The 18777-nt window shown below is 37.6% G+C and overlaps 1 protein-coding gene across 4 annotated transcripts in view; it reads left to right on the forward strand.

Annotated features, from left to right (window-relative positions):
• Positions 1-18777, forward strand: part of LOC127448554 (diacylglycerol kinase eta-like) — a 145624-nt gene that overhangs the window by 38094 nt on the left and 88753 nt on the right. For 3 of the 4 annotated variants that reach the window (XM_051711186.1, XM_051711185.1, XM_051711188.1), the window contains 3 exons: positions 6707-6817; positions 8098-8244; positions 12373-12453. In XM_051711186.1, the coding sequence (XP_051567146.1) occupies positions 6707-6817; positions 8098-8244; positions 12373-12453 (339 nt within the window). The remainder of the gene's footprint in view (positions 1-6706; positions 6818-8097; positions 8245-12372; positions 12454-18777) is intronic. The other variant, XM_051711187.1, reaches the window with a different exon arrangement.

The following is an 18777-nucleotide window of genomic DNA, read 5'->3' on the forward strand; positions in this document are numbered from 1 at the left end:
TACATTTCTAAATTGTACCATTAATTTGCATATACAAATAATGACTTAAAAACCATGTCATGCCAGTAACAGCCAGTAGATGTGTGTAGCCACCTACTGTGTAGTCTGATGGCTTGTTGTAAACTAAATGTATATTTTATCACAAGATATGCATTTGGATAGATATTTAGACATTATTAAACTATTAACTGTCAAAATTTAGCATTTTAAAATTGATTTGAAGTGTCAGTATTTGCAGTTGATGTCATTATGCTTGCAATCAAACCTGACCATGGTGTTACAAAGAGAAGACACAGAATAAGCATTTTTCTACCAATAAATTATTTCAAACGTAAAAATGTATTATCTCAAAGTAAATGCATAATAATGTCAAGAACATGAACATCAAGAAACAGAAATTAACTGCAAAATTCTGAAAATTCAATTAGAGTATAAAACAAGAATCAGAGTAAACATTTTGCAATTTCAAACTTTCTATAGTAAAAAATTTGTGTGTGTGTGTGTCAGATAGCTGTCATCAGCTGGAAAACAACAGATGACTTGTAATGCCAAAAACAGAGGTGTATAGTAACGAAGTACTATACTTCGTTACTGTACTTAAGTACAGTTTTTCAATATTTGTACTTTACTTGAGTATAAATATTTCTTTGGACTTTTCCTTCACTATATTTTGAAGAGAAAATTAATACTTTTAATACACTGATATATTTCTCCATACCCTTTCGTTACTTTTGCGACTGAACACCGCAAAAAATAACAAGCTGTACGTGCAAAAATGCATGCAGATCGGCGATAGTTTTGTGTGATTCATGAAATAATAATTTGAGTCGAATCTTTTACATTTGATTCCTTTGAACTGATCAAAAAGATTCAAAAAGTGTTCTGAATGATTAGTTCACAAATGATTGATCACAAATCTGAATCAAAATCACAAGTGAAGCACGTGCCAGATAATGTGTGTTGTGCTGTCTGTCTCCACTGGGGAAGACAAGAAACTGCTCATGCGAGTTTTTTATTTTTACGAATTAATGTGTATAGGTTTATAAGTATAGGCTTAAACATTATGAAAGCTGTGAAGTAATGAAGTTATATGTTATCAGTCTCCTGCCTTTCCAGGAAACCTGTTCATATAAAAGTCACTCAGACGCATTACCTTTTACATTTAACCAAGGTGCGATGTTTATGAATAGTTACCAGTGCTCATAAAAATGTCTAACAATATTTATTTTATAAACTAGGGTGTTCTGGATGGTTGCTAAAGTGTTCTCTTTGCTTTTTAGCACATTGATGCTACAGTATGTGGTTACTAGTGTGTTCTGGATGGTTTTTGAGGCATGCTATGCAGTTGTCAAGGTGATCTCTTGTGTGTTTTAGTACACTGCTACGGTATGTGGTTGCCAGGTTGTTACTATGCTGTTGCTAAGTTGTTTTCTGTGTTTGTAGCACATTGCTCTGTAGTTGCTAGGGTGTTTAGGTAGTTGTCAGGTTGTTGCTATGCTGCTAAGTTGTTTTAACTGTTTTTAGCACAATGCTATGCAGTTGCCAGGGTGTTCTGGGTGGTTGCTGGGTAGTTGCTTATTGGCCCAAATGAAAAGAGCCCAGTCTCTATTCTGATCACTAAATATGACTTAGCTCACTCCTCCAATGTTACAATTTGTTATGGATTAAACATATATTTAACACATAGCCGGTTTAAACAATATTTCAGTTATGTCGTGGTTTAAACTGTATTCAAGTCTTCCTGGGAAGTTCTAACTTACAAGTTCAGAAGTTGTAATTTTTCAGCATCAATGCAACGACATGTACATGTATTCACATACACACTGCATATTAGGTGTGTCTTATTTGATCATTCTTGTGTGGCCACAAATGCTGATTGAAAATTGTATTTTGTTGCACAGGACTGTCACCTCATATAAACTAGCTAAATGATTTATTCTTTATCAGTAGGACAAAAATACATTCAATCTAAACTGCAGTCACCAGTATGCTTGATTCTTGCTATGCTTCTTAAATTGACATGCCCCAATCTCAGATATTCGGCACTCCAAGACAATCTCACTGGATTTACGACTTTGTGGTGGTGTTTATATACACTAATCTCATATATATGATCATTCTGATGTGACTTGAATGCTTCATTAAAGGGATAGTTCACTCAAAAATGAAATCATCTCTCATCATTTTCTCACCCTTATCCCATCATAAATAAATGAATGACTTCCTTTGTTCTGCAGAACACACACAATTTTTTTTTTAGAAGAATATCTCTGTTCTGTGGGTCCTTTCAATGCAAATGAATAGTAGCCAGGCATTTGAAGCTCTGAAAAGCAAATTAAGGGTGCATAAAAGTAGTGGTCGACCGATATGGGTTTTTTAATGGCCGATGCTGATATCCAGAGAGCTGGGTGGCCGATAGTCTGATACAATGCCGATATATCATACAATTTAATATAGTAAATAACAAACATTAAATTGCTACAAAAAATTATAATAAACTCTTATTTAGCACTATATTTACTCAATTTCACACAAAAAAATAATACTGTATTTTAAATGGTAGATAGCAGTTTCTTCTGATTTCTGTTTAGTCATCACATTTTAGTAATTTATTTGCACATGAAGAAATTGTTAATATATTAGGAAGAAGGAAATAACAGTACACACTAGGGCTGCAACTAACGATTATTTTTGATAATCGACTAATCTAACGATTATTCAAATGATTATTTAACTATTCTGTGATTATTGTAATGATTAATCATTAGCTCTTAACCGACTATTCAGCTTGTGCCCAACTTAAAATGTTGTATTAAATGTGTTTACTAACAATAAAGAGGACAAAATCATCTTTTCAAAATACCTCTAAATGACATTCACTGAATTAAAGGGAAAAATACTTGTTTAATACAGTAAAAATTTCACTACAAAAAAATCCTATTGTTATCAAGTGTATTTGTCTTTTTTTCCATTTAAAATTGTCTAAAAATCCTTAAAACAAGATACATTTACTTGAGAAGCAACAAATAAAATATTTAGACTTGCTTTAAGAGAATGTATCTTGAATATAAGTGTATTTTGTATATAAGTGTATTTTGTATATAAGTGTATTTTTTCACTTTGTTATACTTCTGAAAGTGCAGTAAAGACAAAATACACTTATATTCAAGATCTATTCTCTAAAAGCAAGTCTAAATATCTTATATGCTGCTTCTCAGGTGAATGCATCTTTTTTTTAAAGGATTTTTAGATATTTTAAAATATTTGTATTTTTAATATTATATTCAACATTCCCAGATAACAATTGTTTCTTCTGTAGTATAGCTGCTAAAGTAAATGTACGTTGTTTTAAATGAGTTTTAGATATTTATATTGGAAAACAAAGCCAAAACAAAAACAAATAAAAAATGTATTTTGTTGCAGTGTATTATGGGGCAAAGATTACTCTCTCTCACCTTTCTGTTCACTTCAATCCATCTTTTACTTACAAAAAAACAAACTCTCTCTTATTAATAAAGCGGCGTATTGCCAATTTTCTTCATGAAAATAAACACACAGTGACGCATATATTATGATTCAATAAGTCACGAGTCATCACGTTATAATCTAGCAGCATTAAGCATGCGCGCTCAAGGGATGGGCGTCCCGGCGACAGAGTGTACATCAGCCGGGTGCAGTTTCAATCTCTCCCCCTTAGATCGGGACACTTCACGCAACTCATAGAAGAGGCGCTGACCACACAGAGAAATGCCAGTTTCCTTATTATTTTAACTTTAATAAAGCTATAACGCATTAAATAGAACTGCATTAAAGATGTAAAGCTGGGGTGTTTCCTTTAAAGACGCTCGACATGCAAGTTTTGCTTCAGCGGAGAGGCACCTCCGGCTCCACTTATTCCACAACAAGAGTGCTTCTGTATTTACTTATTTTGTATTTTTGTATTATTCCCTCATACTTTGGGATCTACATCACCTGAAGCTGGTTGGAAAGTTTGGAGTGCATCTGTGTTTTCTTCCTCTCTTCAGTCAGGCGTGAGCTGCAGTGCTGCTCTCGCACGCCATCATTTGAGTTTAATGTGATCTCATGTTACGTAAATGAGATCAAATGACTATTCGACAACGAAAATGTTTGTCAACAATTTTTTATTGTCGACATTGTTGATAATGGTGACTAATCATTCAGCCCTAGTACACACAGTAGTCCAGCAACCATGGATGGCATGTCCACAATCGCATTTACTCAAAAAATACTGAATCAAACCAATTGTACATACAGTGATAGTGAATAAGACATTTACTTATAGCACACGTGACACGCTTTTACCTTGGGCTGCATCTGAAAACGTAGGCAGCTGACATGCTACTTTGCTGCCTAATCAGTTAATGGCTTAACTGACAGCTGTTCTGAACAGTTTGAAAAGCACCGTATTTTCATCCTACCGCTGTATACAGCCTCCGGAGGCAGCATTTTCCTGGTTTCGCATGCAGCTTTGAAGTTGCACTCATGTGCTCGCGCGTTCACCGCGAGCCTCAATCTCCTGATAGTTTAAATGGCCTGGATCGCCTGCTTGGATTGTTACAGACGGACTGTCATGATTTGTGAATAAGAGGAACTTTTGATCCTGATCCTGAAGTTTTGATTTTGGCTGATATAATACGCGCTTCAGAGGAAGATATTAGATGAGAGCTCGACGGGAAGAAAACGCTGGATTTTCGTGAGGTTCATGAATAACATCTTTTTAAATGAGATATCTGCATATTTGCAGACGGTATATAATACAAGTTTCATTGATAGTTGCCTTTTATCATTAAGTTGCAAAAAAAGTCACAAAAGTTACAGGGAACTGTTGAGGAGAGACTGCTAGAATACGTGCTTCAGAGGAAGATTTATGAGCGCTCCACAGGATGCTGGATCTGCTCAAGTTGTGTGAGGTTGGTTTAAGGTTGGTTTTGCATCTGTTTAAATGAGATATGCACATGTTTGCAGATGGTATATGATATTAGTTTTATTGATATTTGTCTTTTTCGCATTAGACAGGCGAGCATTTTAACTCCTTGGCGATCATGATTTCAAGCTCGATTACATTTCCTATAGCGTCATCTAGCACTCTGAGAATGCGTCAAGCACTAGGAAGTGTAAAAAGGCTTGCAATCATGATCTTGCCTGAAGACTGCAATGGCAACCTACGTATACAGTGAAAAAGGAGTTATATTTTGGTCTGTTTCCACCCTAAACCAACTGGATCTCTTCAGAAGACATTGATTAAAACACTGGAGTCATATGGATTACTTTAATGTTGCCTATATCCGTTTTGGAGCTCTAAAGATCTGGTCACCATTCACTTGCATTGTATGGACATACAGAGCTGAAATATTCTTCTTAAAATCTTAGTTTGTGTTAAGCAGAAGAAAAAAGTCATACACATGTGGGATGGCATGAGAGTGAGTAAATGATGAGCACTGCCAATCAAGTAAGTTGCCATGGGTTTAACTGACTGTTCCGTAATTGACCCCACCCATGGGTTTGACTTTACTTTGCTTAAATGAGTTCACATTTACTATATAGTGGGCTGTTCAAAATTGTTCATAATGTTGACAAATTATACATCTGTATAATTTGTCAACATTATTAACTCCTTTTTGACTAGACTATATAGTAAATGTGAACTCATTTAAGCAAAGTGACATCAGTTCTTCGGTCATCAAAAATTACTGAATACCAAAGGAGGGTTAAAGGGATAGTTCACCCAAAGATGCAAATTCTCTCATCATTTACTCACCCTCATGCCATCCCAGATGTGTATGACTTTCTGTCTTCTGCAGAACACAAATGAAGATTTTTAGAAAAATATTTCAGCTCTGTAGGTCCATACTGTAGATCATGCAAGTGAATGATCTACAGGGATGTACAGTACCTGGGCACCGCAGAACTGAAAAGTATGAAGTGTAGTATAAAATTATTTTTAATGGCTGATCTTTTCTGTTTTTATTTTATGGCCATTATTAAGCATATTAATGTTACTATTCATTAAATGTATTAAATAATTGTCATTCATTACTTCGCCACGAAGAACCTGACCCAAACGTGAATGGCACCAATGTTACGCTTTAGTGTGCCAGAAGGTACCTATAGTTTATTGCACATTAATTCTAATTTGGAACAGGTAGTTTGTCAAATTTGTTATTTATTATTACAAATTATTTATTAATAAGTGTTGTCAGTGTTTCATAGGTGGTGGTGGTGGGGGGTTTTGGGGGGCGCCAATCTAAAATCTCGCCTATGGCGCCAACAAAGTCTGGGCGGGCCCCGAACATGCATTAGACAGACATCTTTGACCATTGTCATTTATAACTTTTAAAAAGAGACCCCCATTCTGTTTCATCCTGCTGTGCTGCATCTTACTATTTTGAGTATTAACGTGTCCTAGAGTCAGTGTAGGATTATACAGTATTTGTGTCTGGCACGTTTCACCGTGTGTGTCTTAGAATTTGACCAAAACAAGTATAATTGTGCTGCCTAATATTGTTTGGAAAATCCTTTGCATAAAGAGTGCACCAGTGATGCCTTAAAATGCTGTCTAGGAAGGCAGCTCACTAGGTGTTGGGACAGATCCAATGTGTTCACCACTAGCTGTTGCTATCGGTGCTGTGTGCACATGTGTAAAAAAGTCCCTGACTCTCTGTTTGACATCTCTGTGTTTCTGCAGACGAGTGTGAAGGAAGGGCTACTTCTCAAACAGACCAGCTCCTTCCAGCGCTGGAAAAAACGCTATTTCAAATTGCGGGGACGGACACTCTACTATGCCAAGGATGCCAAGGTGAGTTTATTACCACAAAGGCTTCTCCTTCATTTATATCCTGATACTGATGCTACCGCCTCCCTACACTGAATATTTCAACCTACTAAAATTCAAAACTTTAGGTTACTCATGTAACCCCGGTTCTCTGGAAACAGGAGTAAGGTATCTGACTTAGGGAATTGCCTCGGGTGTGTCCGATCCTGGAAGCACCAATGACACCATGTCTGTCAGCTGACAGACACAGGAGTGATAAGGGAGCCCCACCTCCCTCATATAAGACACTACCCTAGGTCCCTTCTTCATTCTCAGCATATCTCTTCTCCGTGCAACTGCAGGGAGGGAAGTGTGGTGAGATAGCACACTCATGTTATCAGAGAACCAGGGTTATGTGAGTAACCTAAAGTTCTCTATCCAAGATTTGTTCGGTATCTCACTAAGGGATATAGCCAACTCTCGTATTGCAGATATGCTGTCCGAAGCTGACCAGCCATCTGAACTGTAACAGAATAGTACCTGAGTTACCGTAGACTTTGTCAGTTCGAACCAGTCTGGCCATTCTTTGTTGACCTCTCTCATCAACAAGGTGTTTCCGTCCACAGAACTGCCTCTCACTGGATGTTTTTGGCACCATTCTGAGTAAATTCTAGAGACTGTTGTGTGAGAAAATCCCAGGAGATCAGCAGTTACAGAAATACTCAAACCAGCCCATCTGGCACCAACCCATGTAGAATAAAACAGCTTTTATATAGTTACTGATATGACTAGAGTCCTCATCTCATGTGAGCGGTAATGTAAATTAAAGTAAAATAAAACTGGTGCCACAGTGACAACCTGGAGTGCTATGTTCATTGCACTGTTTTGATCACTTTGAATTTAATTAATAATGACAAAAATCGAGTAGAAATGCCAGAAATTACTGTGATATTTAAATAGAAGCAAAGATGTTATTACAGAATGGCATAGCCTAAAACAATATAAAAACATTATAATATTATATTATCGTTATTATTATTACTAATTATTACTAAACAATATTTATAATGCATATTTTGTTTTTATTTAAAAACGTTTTTTAATTTGTACATTTTTTTAAACAATATATATATATATATATATATATATATAGTAATTTTGTCCAAAAACAGAAATAAACAAAATAAAAAATTGCTTATGCATATCGGCTATTGACATTAAAACGTAAAAATAATTGGAATTTGTATCGACCATAAAAGAACAATATCAGTCGGCCTATATTCTTGATTGTTACTGTATGTATGTGTGTGGTTGCACTATGGCAGGCGGTTGGCGTTTTGACCCGCTGGCAGTATCGGGTCTCTCGTAGCCGTGTGTTCTGGAGGGTCCTTTCCGTCTGCTGGACCGGAGCCCGTCGTCCGCCACCCTCTCTTGGTGCCAGTGGATCAGAGGAAGGCCTGGTGGCAATTCGGGTCAGCAACAGCAGCGGCTGTCTTGGTGACAGCAGCCGCCAACCCCTCTTCATCTAAATACCTTTCATCAATGACATTAGCAACTGCCCATCACCCTGCCTGGCTTTGCTTGGGGTGTCTGTTCTCCTCAATGGGCCTGAATTGGGAATTGCAGTGGGCGAGAACAGTTTGGCTGTGTAGCAGCTGAAGCAACATCACATCATTGCCATGTCTTCTTGTCTGTTTAGGCATCTGAAGAGGAGGGTGGAGTGTCCCGGAGACATGCCTTGTATGTTATTGTCCGTGTCTGATGGGAGATGTTTTACTAATGCTTCCACCAGTATGTCTCTGTGCGCCATGAAGACGCTTAAGCGAGCCTCCCATTGAGTGTTTTAGCCTCCATTCATATGTTCTCAACCCATTCAGCAGCATTTCCTGTGGTTGAGGACAGCATTCAGGCACTGGTTCCATGATCTAAACAAACAACCTGGTCTCATAGTGGTACTATGGGGTAATTTTCATTAAGCAGGGTTAGGGTTAAGCCTACACAATAATGAAAGGCAGTTTGATTTCAAACTTTGAACTTTATTTTTTATTTATTTTAAATAAACATTCAAATTAAAATGTGTGTTGTTCAACTTTTTGAAAGATGTTTTTTTTTAACAGTTGTGAAGGGCAACATCTCTTTGGCAGCGAACCTACTTAAACGCATTCTCTCCCTCAAAAAAAATTAAATAAAAATTGCATTGAAAATTAAATTCATTTATTTAAAAAATGAAAAAACTTAAACCAAAGACATTTCTAAATTCAAATTGTACTTTAAACAAAACGAAAAAGCTATTAAAATAACGAAGTAGTAAAAAAAAAAAAAACATCATGTATAACCACCTTTCCATTTACCATCAGGCAAGTATCCGTCTATGACAACAGGCAGAAAACTACTAATACATATTAAGATCTAAAAACAATTATAAATGTAAACATAATAATTACAATGATGACAATAATCACTGAAATATAAATCATGGTTCGAGGGGAACGTGTTTTAGTATTATTTTATGATTTAATCACAGATGTATAGGACTATATATAAAGTGACCCTGCAGAGTTGCACTCACAATGAACTGCTCTGTGGAAATAAAGTGAACTGAACTCAAAACACCTCCTGAGCTGAGATGGTCTGAGGTCATTTGCAGCATTCTCATAGACGATACTGTTCTTGCAAAACATTTTCAGAAGACTGAAACAAAGAAAGAGTGAGAACCCTTTACATACGCATGTTCCACGAGGCTGCACGCCTCCGAACAAACAGCACGTCAGACATGAGCATAGACGGCTTTTCTGTCATCTGTTCTTAATAATATAATAAAGTGAGTTTCTTCAAGTGTTTGTGTGTCTAACAGCATTTCTTGTGTCATTCCGAATCCAAGACATCTTACAGTTACCCACCATGCACATTATATTCGCTACCTGCATTTAAACGTCTTCTGTCAGTGCACGTACTTTGCTGCCTGTGTAATTTGATACATTGGTAAAGAACATCTGTCTTTCAGTGTGTTATTTAGGTTCATTTATCATGGGTTGCAAACTCTTCATTACACAACTATTCTTTATTTAATGCTATTCTATTCGTTAGGCTATTGTATTGATATTGGAAGTTCCATTCATAATGTTTCCCCCTTTTACCCGGTATAAAATTTCACACACCGGTTGTCCCTTGTACGGAGTAAAACCGCTAACACCATACACCGTGGCAACCAGCGCCTTTTGTAATCAATGATGCTGTTAATGCTGTTATCGCATGACTTGCAGACAAGGTAATGGCTTTTGTTTTAAGACACTTTCTTAAACTGACAAACAGTCCTTGAAATGGTCTGTAGGTCACCCAAAAATTTTAATTCTGTTCATCATTTACTCACCCTAATGTCAAATAATGACATATTTCTTTTGTGGACACATAAGGAAATTTTTTAAGTCTTCACACAGATTTTTGCTATGCAATGAAAGTGAATAGTGACAGCAGTAGTGGTCTGTTCATCACACAGTGCGATCGTATGGCTTTAGAAGACTTGGAATATTGTGCATGAGTCATATCGACTACTTTTTTTTGTTCCTTTTTTGGAGCTTAACTGCCCAAGTCACTGTTTACACTCATTATATGGCAAAAAACTTGTGAAGACTTATTTTCTTTTTTTTTCTTTTGTGTTCCATGGAAGAAATAAAGTCTAATCGGTTTAGAGCGACATAACGATTAGTAAATATTGAATTTTTGTTTTTGGGTGAACTACTCCTTTAACACACTGAAGCCATGTCCAATACTAATATGCATTTGCTGTTTTTCTGCTGACGAAAGTGACGTTTCAAACCCATGTGATATGTTGCCGCTAGCTTTAGCGCATTAGCCAAACTCAGTCCAACGCTACTATTTCAAATAATGTACATACTGTATTCACACAACATGGGGTGATAGTAAAGCATTCAACTCATATTTGCAAGATGCTGCCTTAACAAAAATGTGTACAAGTTGCCACATTCATTGCTGTTTTCAATTGTTTTGTGAGAACAGTATTGCGGCCAGGTAACTCCACCCCTTCCACTACGTACAGCAAGCCGCGAGCGCTGAGTACATGAAGAGTCCAACATACCACACTTTTTTTTCGGTTGAAGAAGTACGTCATCCGGCTACTCACTTTTCGGTATATACCATGAGGCTGCAGATATATGTCAATCAGTAAAAATTTTGCTATACTGTTATATTGTGGTAGATATATTTATGCACTATCAGTGTTGCGCTATTGCGCTATAATGTTATTTAAATGTAAGAGTAATGAAGAAACCTGGAATAATGTGAAAAGAAAGAGCAGGGTGGGCCATGTTACGTTTTTGACAAATGTTTTGTCACCTTGAAGTGTTTTTTAACACGCTGGCTCCTGAAACAGGTCTTTCACTGATCACTGGTGTGAATGCCATCATGCGTCAAGCCTTCACGTCCTCTCTCTGCATTGATAGCAGGAGGGACATTCACCTTTTCTAATTCACATAATGTAAACGCACATCAACGCATAGGATAAGGAATATCTCAAAAAGCTCATTTTTGTGTCATTTCAGTCAACAATATTCAGTAAACTGTTCATAAGATGTTTTTTCAAATGCACTGCAAAAATCTTTTCTTAATCAGGTGTTTGTGTTTTCATGTAACAGTAACTAAACAGCTTTTAAAAAATATATTGTTTTCAGAGAATATACCTTAAATTAAGTTTATTTTTCTTACCTCATTGACAAATTTTTTCTTGTTTCAAAGGGATAGTTTACCCAAATATGAAACTTCTCTCATCATTTACTCACCCTCATGCCATTGCAGATGTGTATGACTTTCTTTCTTCTGAAGAACACAAAGATTTTTAGAAGAATATTTCAGCTCTGTAGGTCCATACAATGCAAGTGAATTTAATCCAAGTCTTCAGAAGTGATACAATAGGTGTGGGTGAGAAACAGATCAAAATGTATGTCCTTTTTACTCTAAATCTCCACTTTAACTTTCACTTTTACATCTGAAAGTCACATGTGGTGCCTGTATAGTTTTGCATCTGAAAGTGAAAGTTAATGTGGAGATTTAGAGTAAAAAAGGACTTAAATATTGTTCTGTTTCTCACCCACACCTATTATATTGCTTCTGAAGATATGGATTTAAACACTGGAGTATGGATTACATTTGTTATCCTTTAGATGATTTTTGAAGGTCTGATCACCATTCACTTTCATTTTATGGACCTACAGAGCTGAGATATTTTTCTAAAAATCTTTGTGTTCTGCTTAAGAAAGAAAGTCATACACATCTGGGATGGCGTGAGGGTGAGTAAATGAAGAGATAATTTTCATTTTTGGGTGAAATATCCCTTTAAGCATTAATCTAACAAAATGAAGGGAGTTTTGTGCTTAAACAAGAAATAACTATGTATCAATGGGGTAAGAAAAATAAACGTGATTCAAATCATATGATCTGAAATCAAGTTTTACACAATTTTGATTCTCAAGTAAATTTATCCTGTTTAAATAGTGATTCAGAAAAGGATTTTTGTTGCAGTGTGCTGTTTTGGCACTGTAATCGCCCATGTTTAACGTTCTTCCCTTCTCCCCTCCTGTTCACAGTCTCTCATTTTCGATGAAGTGGATCTTTCAGATGCCAGCGTCGCCGAATCAAGCACAAAGAATGTCAACAACAGTTTCACAGTAGGTGGCCATTGTGATGGATTACAACATCAACACAGGGAAAATACAATGGCAGCTTAGATCACGAATCACCCAGCTGTCTTTGTATAAATCACAGTTAAAGGAATAGCTCACGTAAAAGTGAATTCTTTTTCATCATTTACTTACTCTCATGTTGTTCCAATCGTGTATTTTATTCCATTAGAAATAAATAAGTTAACATAATCTAAGCAAAAAAGACATTATTTAAAGAATATACTATATATATATATATATATATATATATATATATATATATATATATACAGGTGCATCTCAATAAATTAGAATGTCGTGGAAAAGTTCATTTATTTCAGTAATTCAACTCAAATTGTGAAACTCGTGTATTAAATAAATTCAATGCACACAGACTGAAGTAGTTTAAGTCTTTGGTTCTTTTAATTGTGATGATTTTGGCTCACATTTAACAAAAACCCACCAATTCACTGTCTCAAAAAATTAGAATATGGTGACATGCCAATCAGCTAATCAACTCAAAACACCTGCAAAGGTTTCCTGAGCCTTCAAAATGGTCTCTCAGTTTGGTTCACTAGGCTACACAATCATGGGGAAGACTGCTGATCTGACAGTTGTCCAGAAGACAATCACTGACACCCTTCACAAGGAGGGTAAGCCACAAACATTCATTGCCAAAGAAGCTGGCTGTTCACAGAGTGCTGTATCCAAGCATGTTAACAGAAAGTTGAGTGGAAGGAAAAAGTGTGGAAGAAAAAGATGCACAACCAACCAAGAGAACCGCAGCCTTATGATTGTCAAGCAAAATCGATTCAAGAATTTGGGTGAACTTCACAAGGAATGGACTGAGGCTGGGGTCAAGGCATCAAGAGCCACCACACACAGACATGTCAAGGAATTTGGCTACAGTTGTCGTATTCCTCTTGTTAAGCCACTCCTGAACCACAGACAACGTCAGAGGCGTCTTACCTGGGCTAAGGAGAAGAAGAACTGGACTGTTGCCCAGTGGTCCAAAGTCCTCTTTTCAGATGAGAGCAAGTTTTGTATTTCATTTGGAAACCAAGGTCCTAGAGTCTGGAGGAAGGGTGGAGAAGCTCATAGCCCAAGTTGCTTGAAGTCCAGTGTTAAGTTTCCACAGTCTGTGATGATTTGGGGTGCAATGTCATCTGCTGGTGTTGGTCCATAGTGTTTTTTGAAAACCAAAGTCACTGCACCCGTTTACCAAGAAATTTTGAAGCACTTCATGCTTCCTTCTGCTGACCAGCTTTTTAAAGATGCTGATTTCATTTTCCAGCAGGATTTGGCACCTGCCCACACTGCCAAAAGCACCAAAAGTTGGTTAAATGACCATGGTGTTGGTGTGCTTGACTGGCCAGCAAACTCACCAGACCTGAACCCCATAGAGAATCTATGGGGTATTGTCAAGAGGAAAATGAGAAACAAGAGACCAAAAAATGCAGATGAGCTGAAGGCCACTGTCAAAGAAACCTGGGCTTCCATACCACCTCAGCAGTGCCACAAACTGATCACCTCCATGCCACGCCGAATTGAGGCAGTAATTAAAGCAAAAGGAGCCCCTACCAAGTATTGAGTACATATACAGTAAATGAACATACTTTCCAGAAGGCCAACAATTCACTAAAAATGTTTGTTTTTTTATTGGTCTTCTGATGTATTCTAATTTTTTGAGATAGTGAATTGGTGGGTTTTTGTTAAATGTGAGCCAAAATCATCACAATTAAAAGAACCAAAGACTTAAACTACTTCAGTCTGTGTGCACTGAATTTATTTAATACACGAGTTTCACAATTTGAGTTGAATTACTGAAATAAATTAACTTTTCCACGCCATTCTAATTTATTGAGATGCACCTGTATATATATATATATATATATATATATATATATATATATATATACAGTACATATATATACACATATATCGACACACGTACATGCCAGCTATGATATGAAATATATTTTAATAACTAATAACTATGCAATAAGTGAATAACTGTGCAAAAGTTTTGGTGCTGAATAACAAAGTGTCATAGTGCATGAGGTAGTAAATGGTGGTGTACAAACTAGTAATGGTTGTGACTGTAATGTTTTTCAATGTACAGTCAGTAAAGTATGTAGATGCCATGGAGTATTTATGGGGTTTAGAGTGCAGATGTTGTTTAGTGCCGTCCCTTGGCAGTGTCTTCATTCAGGATCCAAATTGCTTGAGGAAAGTAGCTATTCCGTGCTGGCCTTGAGACTGCGGTAGCACCACCCTGTCCGCATCAGTGTGAGTAGGCCATTGTTGGGTGACTGGGATCCTTAACTATTTTGATGGCTTTAGTTATGCATCTTCTGGTGTATATGTACTCTATTTTGGGAGGAGCACATTGGGTGATCCGCTCCACTGTATTTACCACTCTCTGCAGGGATTTTCGGTTATGCAGGGTGCAATTTCCATTCCAGGCAACAACCAGACAGGATGCTTTCAATGGTGCATGTATAAAAAGTATTTAGAATCTGTGTGCAGGCCAAACCTCCTTAGGCGTCGAAGGTAGGAAAGATGTTGGTGGGCTTTCTTGACTAGTTGGTTTATGTGAGATGTCCATGTCAAGTCCTCTGAGATGATAACACCCAGGTATTTGAAGTTGTTCACCCTCTCAACAGGGGCCTCAAAGGTAGGGAGCTTTTCACACACCAGCGCATCAGGTTCTCCACCTCTTCAATATGCCTTCTCGTTGTTGTCTCTGATCAGACCTACCACTGCTGTCATCAGCATACATTATGATAGGTAATTGCCACACTGTCATGAGTGTACAAGGAGTACAGTAGGGGACTTAAGACAGCCCTGAGGTGCTCCGATGTTCAAAGTGATGGACTCAGAGATGCTGTTGCTCACTCTCACCACCTGGGGTCTCACAGTCAGGAAGTCCAATACCCACTAACAGAGAGGGGAGCTCATGCCCAAATCCTTAAACTTGTTTGTAAGTCTAGGGGGAATGATGTTGTTCAATGCAGAACTATAATCTACAAACAGCATCCACACAGAGTTCCCCTTCCCACCATCCATGTGTGACAGTGCTGTGTGTAGTACATAAATGATGGCATCATTCGTTGATCTATTGGAGCTGTATGCAAACTGGAGCATGTAAAAAGAGTTTGGGAGTAAAGAGCAGATGTGATCATTGACTAGTCTTTCGAAGCACATCATGACAACTGAAGTAAAAGCTACTGGCCGGTAGTCATTAAGGCAGGCAGGTTTTGTTGTTTTTGGCACAGGAACAAAAGTGGATCTCTTAAAACATGCGGGTAGAAGCAATTGGCACATGGATAGATACAAATTTTTGTTGAAAACTAGCGCTAGCTGGTCAGCACTGTCCTTTATAATCCATCCTGGGATCCTGTCTGGTCCAGCAGCATTTCTTGTGTTTACACTTCTGAAGGACTTCCTAACATCCTGTTCAGTAAGTCTAAGACTACTTTCCACCTCTCTAGTAGCAGACTCCACTGCTGTTGTGTAAGCCTCGGGGCTGATGTTAGTTCTGTTAGCCTGTAGGCTACCATTAACCTCCAAGCGGGCATAAAAGTGGTTTAAATCATTGGCCAAGAACATGTCTTCCATTGTTGAAGGAGAGGATTTACTTTTGCAGTCAGTTATAGTCCTTAATCCTTGCCACATGCGTCTGGTATGAGACTGCTGAAACTGAGATTCCTCTCTGTCCCTGTATCGTTTCTTCGCCCGTTTCACGGTTCTCCTGAGGTCATAACTTGCCTTTTTGACCTGTTATGTGACACGCAATGATTGCCGTCAATTATGTCAAACATGGCATGAAATATTGACGTAATATTGATGCTTAATTAGCTAAATACTGCAGGACCATATATTGCTCCAGAAACAGTAGGTTGACTTTTATTTAGCTAAAATTGGTCTGCGCTTACCGAAATGTGAAACACTGACCCAGTGGCCAAAGTGGTAAGTGTTGTTGGAAGTATGGGCGGGTATGACATCAATTTTACTGGTGTAATGTCTACAAAGGGGTGCCAAAAGCGAGTTGTTTTGAGCTGTACAGACCAGACCAAAGACCAGAACCAGAAGACCTCAGTGTGTGGACTTGTTGAAGTGTATTGTTGAAGAAGCTCAGTGAGATTTGTAGCTCAAAATAATTATTTTATACTGAATTCTAGATGAGAGAATGGGAGTGAAAGGGAGCGCTTGGTATTTGTTGAGAATACCCGCTGCACAGTTTTGTAGTTCTTGTCAGGTTTGGGTTGGAGTGAGAGGGCAAGGACTCAAAAACAGTGTAGAATGGGCTTTATTAATACAAAAAGCAAAAAAACTACCTAAAGGGGAAAACAACAGTCCCAGGGCAAGGAGTCAAAAGACTGGTTGGACCAGACTGGACTGGAACTGACCGACAGGACACCTAAACACAATGAGGTTAAATAGGGAAGAAAATTAGGAGGGTAATGAGGGAAGGCAGGTGAGGCAAATGAACTAATAACAAGGTAACAAGGGGGGCGTGGTATCACTCACAACTGAACTGACACAAGTGCACATACAATGAGAAAACACAAAGCCAAGTGCACTCACACAAAATGACAGAATTCAGCCACAAAAAGATGTTAAACCAACAAAAGTGGCTGAACCTTGACAGTTCTGGAAGTGGAGTAGGATCTTTTGACTGCTTATTTTGCTATTATTATGCATGGTTATAAGTGTAGACATATGCAAATGTTACCTGAAGGGGCTATTTCTACTTGATCTTACTTTGGTTCGTAAAACGAAATGTAGTCACGTGATTCAGTCATTCTCAAACTTGTGTTTTTAGTGACCATTTAACTTAGATGTTACCACATGAAGCACATTTTTTGGTTAACTAAAAAGTGACTGTGTGTGTTTGTGAGAGCATGTAAACAAGTCGTCAGCTGAGATCAAACCTGCCGAGGAGCAGTCACTGTGCTTGTGTCCTTCTCTAAACTGTGTGCCATCTCCCCAGGCACTGCTAAAAATAGAAAGAGTGGAGGACTAAGAAAGCTCAGAGGAGAACACAGGGTTATTCTTAGCAGCACAGATATTACTGCTCCACAGAGCATGTTTTGGATGATTTGGCATATTGTTTAACAATGGGCTGGGTGAGTGGATGCATGTGTAATGCACGTGCTATGAGGTAGCTGCATGCTCCGCCTTCTTCAAGAGAGGCTTTTTCACCTCAAAGAAATCTCTCACTGCCAAAAAACACAACAGACGCTCATCATAATCACTCTGTAAAAAGTGCAGTTGTTACCATAAGGAGTTATTTCTACCTGATGTAACCCTTAAAATTATTTTTGTTGGCATATCCTATTATATTCAGGTTAATTCAGAGATATTAAAGGGATATGTAACACGGTTCAAATGGGCAAGGAGGAGGCGGTAACCGGCTGAACAGTCAAAGTAATATTTAATGAAACAAAAAGACACAAAACACAAACACACACACGGCAGCTGCGTGTGTCTCTCTCTCCCGAACTGCCGCAGGATAGTTTACCCAAAAATGAAAATTCTCTCATCATTTACTCACCCTCATGCCATTCAAGATGAGTATGACTTTCTTTCTTCTGCTGAACACAAACAAACAGATTTTCTCAGCTCTGTAGGTCCTCACAATGCTAGTGAATGGTGACCAAAACTTGAAGCTCTAAAAAGCACATAAAGGCAGCATAAAAGTAATCTATGTGACTCCAATGGTTAAATCTGTCTTCTGAAGCAATATGATAAATGTGGGTGAGAAACAGATCAATATTTAAGTCCTTTTTTCTATAATTTTCTTCCCTGCCCAGTAGATGGCAATATGCAAGAAGAATGTGAATCACCAAAAACAAATGAAGAATAATGTGAAAGTGGAGATTTAGAGTAAAAAAGGACTTAAATATTGATCTGTCTCTCACTCAAATTTATCATATCCCTTCAGAAGACATGGATTTAACCACTAGAGTTGCATGTATTATTTCTGTGCTGTCTTTATGTGCTTTTTGGAGCTTCAAAGTTTTGGACATTTTATGGTGCAGAAGAGAGAAAGTCATGCACATCTGGGATGACATGAGGGTGAGTAAGTGATGAGAGAATTTTCATTTTTAGGTGAACTATCCCTTAAAATAATATTTTTCATTTTAATAAAAACCGTAAATTTAGATTACCACATGACAATTTTTTTTAGGTAAAAATTTTTTTCAGTGCATGTATTATTTTTTCTGCAGGCAAATTTTGGAAAGACATTACACATAGCCTTCAAAACATTGTATGCCTACCTACAGAAATGTTTAACCAAATTTGAATGCGCTGTAATTTTGC

This window comes from Myxocyprinus asiaticus, chromosome 11, assembly GCF_019703515.2.
Source record: "Myxocyprinus asiaticus isolate MX2 ecotype Aquarium Trade chromosome 11, UBuf_Myxa_2, whole genome shotgun sequence".
NCBI lineage: Eukaryota > Metazoa > Chordata > Actinopteri > Cypriniformes > Catostomidae > Myxocyprinus > Myxocyprinus asiaticus.